This window comes from Anomalospiza imberbis, unplaced genomic scaffold (genome assembly GCF_031753505.1).
Source record: "Anomalospiza imberbis isolate Cuckoo-Finch-1a 21T00152 unplaced genomic scaffold, ASM3175350v1 scaffold_84, whole genome shotgun sequence".
NCBI classification, from domain to species: Eukaryota; Metazoa; Chordata; class Aves; order Passeriformes; family Viduidae; genus Anomalospiza; species Anomalospiza imberbis.
In genome coordinates, this window is record NW_027100458.1 from 67084 (window position 1) to 73985 (window position 6902).

General features: G+C 60.4%; 1 protein-coding gene across 1 annotated transcript; it reads right to left on the minus strand.

Moving 5' to 3' along the window:
- Positions 1-2063: 2063 nt before the first annotated feature.
- On the minus strand, positions 2064-3706 carry LOC137467883 (serine/threonine-protein kinase pim-1-like). The gene is made up of 3 exons (XM_068179295.1): positions 3342-3706; positions 2513-2692; positions 2064-2257 (listed from the first exon to the last, which is right to left on the minus strand). The coding sequence occupies exons 1-3, from the start codon at positions 3595-3597 to the stop codon at positions 2151-2153; spliced, it is 543 nt and encodes a 180-aa protein (XP_068035396.1). The 5' UTR covers positions 3598-3706; the 3' UTR covers positions 2064-2150.
- Positions 3707-6902: the final 3196 nt, after the last annotated feature.

Here is a 6902-nt window from a genome sequence, read left to right on the forward strand (position 1 = left end):
CCCGCACAGGGGACTGGACTGGTGTGCCACAGGAGACAGAGAAGCTGCAGCTTCAGCATAACTGAGGTGGGTGCGTGGGCTGGGCAGAGTGGGGAGGCTCAAGGGGATTCACAGAGCTCATCCTGCTGCAAGGACGAGGAAAAGGGAGTGGGAACTCAGCAGTGAGGACAGCTGAGGGCAGAAGAGGAGCTCTGAATGACACTAAAATCCCACTGGAGCTCTGAGACATTGCTGCTCCTCAGCCAGTGACAGGATGAGTCCCTAAGCCTGGGGCTCGGCCTTCCTCATGGTGAGGGGCACCAAGGAAGGCAACAGTGTGATGGAGACTGCCATGGGCTGGGAACTCACTGGGGGACAAGAGGGAGCAGTTGGGAAGTAAAAGGCAGGTGGGGGAGAGAACAGTTCAGAGAAGGGCTGAGCTACAGCTTGAGCAAGCTGCAAAATGTCATTTGGGGTCATCCCAGATTGATTTCATTTCAGAAGCTATTGAACAAGTTTAATTTTTGGGTGGTGTCATGTTTGCCCTTGGAGGTGTACACTCTGCAAACTTGAGCTGTGATGCTGAAATGATCAAGCAGGTCTGTGCTGCAGGTCACCCCATTTCTTCTTTGGCTGATTGCGGCCCGGTGCTGAGCTCCAGCAGAGCCCTGGCAGAGCCCAGAGCAGCCTCAGCACCCGCAGAGCCCGGCTGCAAGGAGAGAAACCAGAAAGCGCCCATCAGCTGAAGGCTCCTGTCCCCTTGTCCCAGCCGCCCGCGGTGCCCAGGCCATGCTGGCCGTGCCCAGAGCTGTGCCCAGAGCTGCCCATCCCTGCTGCCTGTGGGAGCAGAGCAGGAGGGCAGGACATGTGCCCAGCCTGCAGCCGGCCACGGCACATCCAGCCCTCAGCAGCTGCCCAGAGCAGGATGCTCCTGTGCTCGCTGCCATCTCCCCAAAGCTCTGATCCCACCATGCCAAGCAGACCGGACCCACCTCACGCCATCCCCCGCTGGAAGAAAAGCTGGTCCCAAACGATGTCCTCATCCTTCTCCAAGGGCACGGCCCATCCACGCCACAGCTGCTCCCAAGCACTTCCCCATTCAGACTGGACCCCACCTGGAACGCTTCCTCTAGAAAAACACACAACAAATTATTGAAAATAGATTACAGACAAAAAGGGGAACAAGAAAAAAGGTCAAAAATCTTATCTCTGTCAGGGGCTTAAGGAAGGCCCAACCCCTGCATGCCAGGGAAAAAACCCACCCACAGGTGAGGGAAGCCCAGGCTGTCTCCCTTCCCCCCTGCACTGCCCCCCAAAATAACGGTGATCCCAAAGCAAAGAGGGGCAGTGGAGCAGCCCAAGCCCTTCCTTGCCTGCAAAGCAAAGCAGCCCCTGCACAGGTTCTGGAGTCCCACCTCTGCTCCCACCATGGGGGTTTCTTTGTGTCGGGCTGGCTGCCCCAGCCCCAGCCCCAGCCCGGGGCACGGTGGGTGCTGGGGCTGTTGGCAGGGCCAGGAGCCCACTCCCATTTCATCAGCACCCCAGCCCATCCCCCCAGCCCTGCCAAAAGCAGCCTGGCAGCCGACTGAAGGATCAGCTGCATCTGCCCCAGCAAAGTGGGAACCTTTGGTTCCCGGCCAGGCTGTGCAATGCCCAAATCTGGGAGCATCCCCCTGTGTGTGGACTCACCTGCAAATTCCCTGTGGAGCCTGGCTTTGGAGAAGGTGCCAGAATCAAAGTCCATCATCCTCAGCTGCCGGTGACCAGGTGGAGGAAGAGGTTGTCATCCTTGATGTCGTCCTCACTGTCCCCAGCAGCAACAGCCCCACCTGGTACAGCTTCTCCGGGCTCTGCGGGTGCTGAGGCTGCTCTGGGCTCTGCCAGCTTCTCTCCTTCCCTGGGGAGAGCCCAGGCTGTCAGGGTTCTGCCCAGGGCCCCAGCTGTCAGGGAACCAGGACAAGCAAAACCAGCTCGGATGGTGGCCACCAGTGCTGGGCAGAGCAGCTCAGCTCCAGCACAAGGGCTGCATGTTCCCATCTGATGCCCCCTGGGCTGTGACACAGGCTGGACAAAATGTCCGGGTTCCTTTGCTTCTGATTGCCAAGGCATGTGTGGAGCTGTAACTTACCAGGGCCTTGCATCAAAGTGTGCCTGTGGCTCTCTCCCTTCTTCTAGGGCAGATCAATATCCTGCAGCCAGGGATCACGGAACAGCTCTTCTAATGAGGGCCTGTCCGAGTGCAGCATGGATAAACACCGCCTGATCAGATCTTGGCACTCTGGACAGAGAAACCAGAAACCACCGGTCAGTTGGAGAAGGCTCCTGTTGGCTTTGCCCCACTATTCCCGTGCCCAGGCCATGCTGGATGTGCTCAGAGCTGGGCCTAAACTTCCCCATCAATTCCCTGTTTTGGAGGAGAGCAGGAGAGCAGGACATGTGCCACCTCCTCAGCAGCTGCCAGAGAGGGATGCTCACGAGCTGCTGCTGTCTCCCAGCACTGGTATTGCCCCCGTGGCCAGAGATGAGGATCCACCTTGAGAGAGCCGTTGTGGCAGCGAGAGCTCATGGTCACAGCTGATGTTCCAGCCCCTCCTGAAAGGGTGCTCCCCGCAGACCATCTGGTGCAGCAGGATGCCCAGGGACCAGACGGTAGCTGGCTTGCCGTAGTACCAGCCAAACTGGGTCCATTCCGGGGGGCTGTATGACCGTGTTCCTATGGAATACAGATGGGGTTCATCAGGGGGACGCTGCTGCTCCCTGAGCCTGGCTCCAGCATCCCCGGGTGTGTGGGGGCCGCCCCAGTGGCACACGGGGTGACCGCTGCCCTCTCGCCAGCACCTGGGACTTGTGTACAGGTGTACAGACTCGGGGATGGAAAAGAAGCCACTGGGGTTGGAAGAGAGCAGTGGAAGCCCTGGCAAGGCCCGACCATGAGGAGGAAAATCCCACTCAGTGCTTGGGAAAACCATGCCCTCATCCTCCCTGCCTGCACTGCCCCAAAAACCATTATGAAGCCAAAAGAAACCAGGTGAGTGGAGCAGTCCAAGCCCTTTCTCACCTGCACCCCAAACCGGCTGGGACACAGGTTCTGGCCACCCCTTTCTGCTACCCCACCCATGGGTGTTTTTGTTGGGCTGGCTGCCCAGCCCTAGCCTCAGTCCTGCCCAGAGTGGTGGGCAAAGGCTGCCAGCAGGGCTGGAAGCTGGCTCCCCACCCAGCCCTGCTCAAAAGCAGCTCAGCTGAAATCTCAGTGCCATGAAGGGCAGCAAAAGGGAGAATCCCCGCTGCCACACCCAGCTTGGCCTGTGTGGTGTTGGGCCATGAGATGCCGGGACTGAGAGCACACCCCTGCGTGGGCTCACCTGCAAAGCGAGTGTAGGCTGTGTCCTGCAGGTAGGTGCCACAGCCAAAGTCAATCAATTTGGCCTGCCCGGTGGCCAGGTCAACCAGGATGTTCTTGGGCTTGATGTCCCTGTGCAGGACCCCGCAGCTGGTGCAGTGCCGCACGGCCTCCAGCACCTGGCGGAACAGATCCCGCGCCAACTCCTCGGACAGGACCACCCGTTCCCGAATGAAATGGTGCAGGTCCTGAGAGTGCTCTGGGCGTTCCAGCACCATCACGATGTCGTTGGGGAGCTCAAGCCATTCCAGCAGCTGGACGACACCGGGAAAGCCAGTGGAGACCTTGTCCAGCAGCACGACCTCCAGGGGTGCGCTGGTGCCGTCGGGCTGCGGGAGGAGCGCGATGCCATCAGTGGGGCTGATGCCGTGCCGGGGGTCGGGAACCCCTCAGCCAGCCCGGGATGCTCTGCGCCCTGCGCTGGCCCTACGCCCACTCTCCCTCGAGGTGTCCTGGTGGCTTCCACCCTGCCGGGCCCCGGCTCATCCCTGCCCAGCTTCTGCCGCTGGCCCCGCTCACTCACCAGCTCGCCCCAGTGCTGTACGCGGTTCCTTGGCACCCTTTTGATGGCCACCTGCGAGCAAGGGAGAGCAGCGAGTTGAGCTCGCCCGCCTGCCCTGCGCAGCCCCATCCCCCTCCTCCTCCTCCCCCTCCTCCTCCTCCTCCACCTCCGCCCCCTCCTCCTGCGCCCGCCGCCGGCCCCGCCGCTCACCGGGGCGCCGTCCGAGAGCCGCGTGGCTGCGAAGACGCTGCCGAAGCCGCCGCTGCCCAGCAGCGAACCCAGCCGGTACCGCTCCTGCAGGGCCTCCTCCTGCGCCTTCCCTGCGGGCGGGACGGGGCTGTCAGCGCTCGGCCCGGGGCCAGGAGCGGCCCCCGAGCGCTCCCCGAGCGCCCCGGGCCGGCCCTCCTCAGGCGTTCTGTCCCTGGAACGGGACAGCGGCGGCTCGGGGCCGACGGCCGCGCTGCCGAGCGGCGGAGCTCGGGCCGGGGAAGCCGCAGCGGGGGCGGCGGGAGCGGCCGCGCCGCGTGTGTCCTCCGCGGGGCCCGGGAGGAGCTGGGGCCGGGGCCGGGACTGGAGCCCACGTCGGGGCCGGGGCCGGGCTCGGGCCAGGCGGAGCCAGAGGGCGGCGGTGCCGCCCGAGCTCCAGGCACTGATGCCCGCCCAGCAGCGCCACCGCCAGCACGACCAGAGCCGGGCGGAGGCGAGACCCCGGCGGGACGGCCGGGGACGGGGACGGGGCCGGGGCCGGGAACCGGGACGGGGACGCGGCCGGGGATGGGGACGGGGCCGGGAACCGGGGCGGGGACGGGGACGGGGACGGGGACGGGGCCGGGAACCGGGGCGGGGACGGGGCCGCCCCGCCCGGGGCCGGCGGCGGGCTGGGGACATGGCCCGGCAAGGGGAGAGGGGGACTGGGAGAGGAGGGGACACCGGGAAAGGGAGAGCGGGAGAGGGTGCGGGACAGCGGGCGAGGGAGTCCTCAAAGTGACTGGTTTTGCTGCTTTCGCTGCTGCTTTCGCTGCTGCTGCTGCTGCTGCGACTGCCGCCGCCGCTGCTGCCGCTGCAACTGAAGCTCCGGGGCCGTTTGTCCCCGTGTCCGTTTTTCCGTTGCCCGCTCGTCCCCGCGCCCAGCCCCCGCTCCCCGGGGGCAGCCCCTGAGCCTGTCCAAACACGGGAACTTTGCCCTGGTCAGCCCAGACCCAGAGTCTGGACTCCTACACAGGGGAACAGGAATCCCCTCGGTCGCTGCCCTGCATTGTCCCCGCTGAGGATCAAACCCTATCGGGGCACATTCCCTGAATGCAGAATTTGTACCTGACCCAGGCACTGCATTTACATCTCCAGCAATGGTTAAAAAAAAAAAAAAACCAAAAAAAAACCACAAAAAAAACCAAAAAAACAAACGGGGAAGGCAAACTGTGTGTAGCTCATGGTATTTTAGAGTGTCTAAAATTCGCCAAGTCATGGATCTTAGAGATGAGATCTATTTGGATTAAGGGGATGGAGCAGTAGTGCAAGATGGAAAAGAGGAGCATAAAAATAAACAGAGAAAAACATCTTCAGTTGTTTCTTTCCATTTTCATTTCATTTCTTAAAAGCTCTTTCAGTTTTCCCAGAATCTTCTCCACACTCCTGTTTGCTCTTTCCAAGAACCTTTCCTGGAGAACGAGGTGCAGCTTCTGTCACAAGATGTGCCACCAACTGCAGCTTCTCTAGGCTTTCCACACCTTGTGTGCAGCTCAACTCTTGCAGCACAGCAGGACAAATGTTTGAAGAACTTGACAGCTTGTTCTTTCTTTTCCTTGTGGGCTGGGCAGTTGTGCCATTGGTAAGGTTTTCATTGTTACTGTTCTGCCCTAAGAAACCATGACGGGCTACCAGGAATTGTCAGGGAATGCAAGCCGGACTGAATGCAGAGAAAGAATCTGCAGAGCCTGCATCCAGAAATGGAGAGCTGTGTGATAATCATTGCAACATCGCCATGGGCATCTTGAAAGTGATCTAGAAGATGAAAATGCTCTGACAGAGGGCGTTTGTTTCTGAGTTCAGTGTGGAGGATTCCACATCTAGTGCATTGGTTCATAAATCAAGAGTTCAGTCAGTTCATGGAAAGCACCAGAACAAGCTGGACCTCTCAGCCTTAAACACTTCAGTTGTTCAGGGACCCAAAAATGTTCCATAGAAAGAGCATTAGAAGGAGAGGAAAGAGACAGAGAGACAGAGAGACAGAAGCTCCACAGAAAGATACACATGTGGCTCCCAGCTCCTGGGGTTCCAGTGTGGGTGAGACACAAGCCCCAGGAGAAGGCAGAGTCCATAGCAGGGGCTGACCTTGTGCTCCTTGGTTTTAAGCCCCTGGGCCTTCGTGGGCCTCCCCCCAGCTGGGACTTGTGATTGCTCGGGCGTTCAGAGCCGGGTTAGCGCTGTCCCAGCTGTGGGACTGATTGACAGCTCAACCCAAGGTGTGTCGGGACACTGATCTCATCCAGCCTCTGACAGTGACCATGGTGACACTGGGGAACCTCATGGAACCGTGGGTCAGTGTGACAATGCAGGTCCAAGGACACCATGGTGATATCCAGGTTTGCTCAGCACCAGAGACACCTTTGCCTTGTTTGTCCCCAGCTGTCATCACTGCCTCCAGTGTTCTGCTCTAACTGGAACCCGGGGACACTTTCACATGAGTTGTGTCCCTCAGTGGGACCCATTAAAAGTTAAAGAAAGTCTGGACTTTGAATCTGACTTTGAGTTCTTGAGAAGTTCTTTGAGCACACTCTGAGGTCTGGGTCCGATGCAAAGAGCACCAAAGCCCCAGAGGGTCATTAACGTCCTGGTGCTGTGTCTGTGCTGCTGAGCTGGGCCAGGCTCCTGGCCCAGAGGCAGCTCCTGGCAAGGGCAGCGCTGCAGAGAGACAGCTGTGGCCAGGAGCAGCTCCTGTGCACAGCCCAGCAGGGCTGGGGCACTGCCAGGGCATCGCAGGGACACGAGCAGGGCGCAGACAGAGCTCACAGGGGCTCAGCA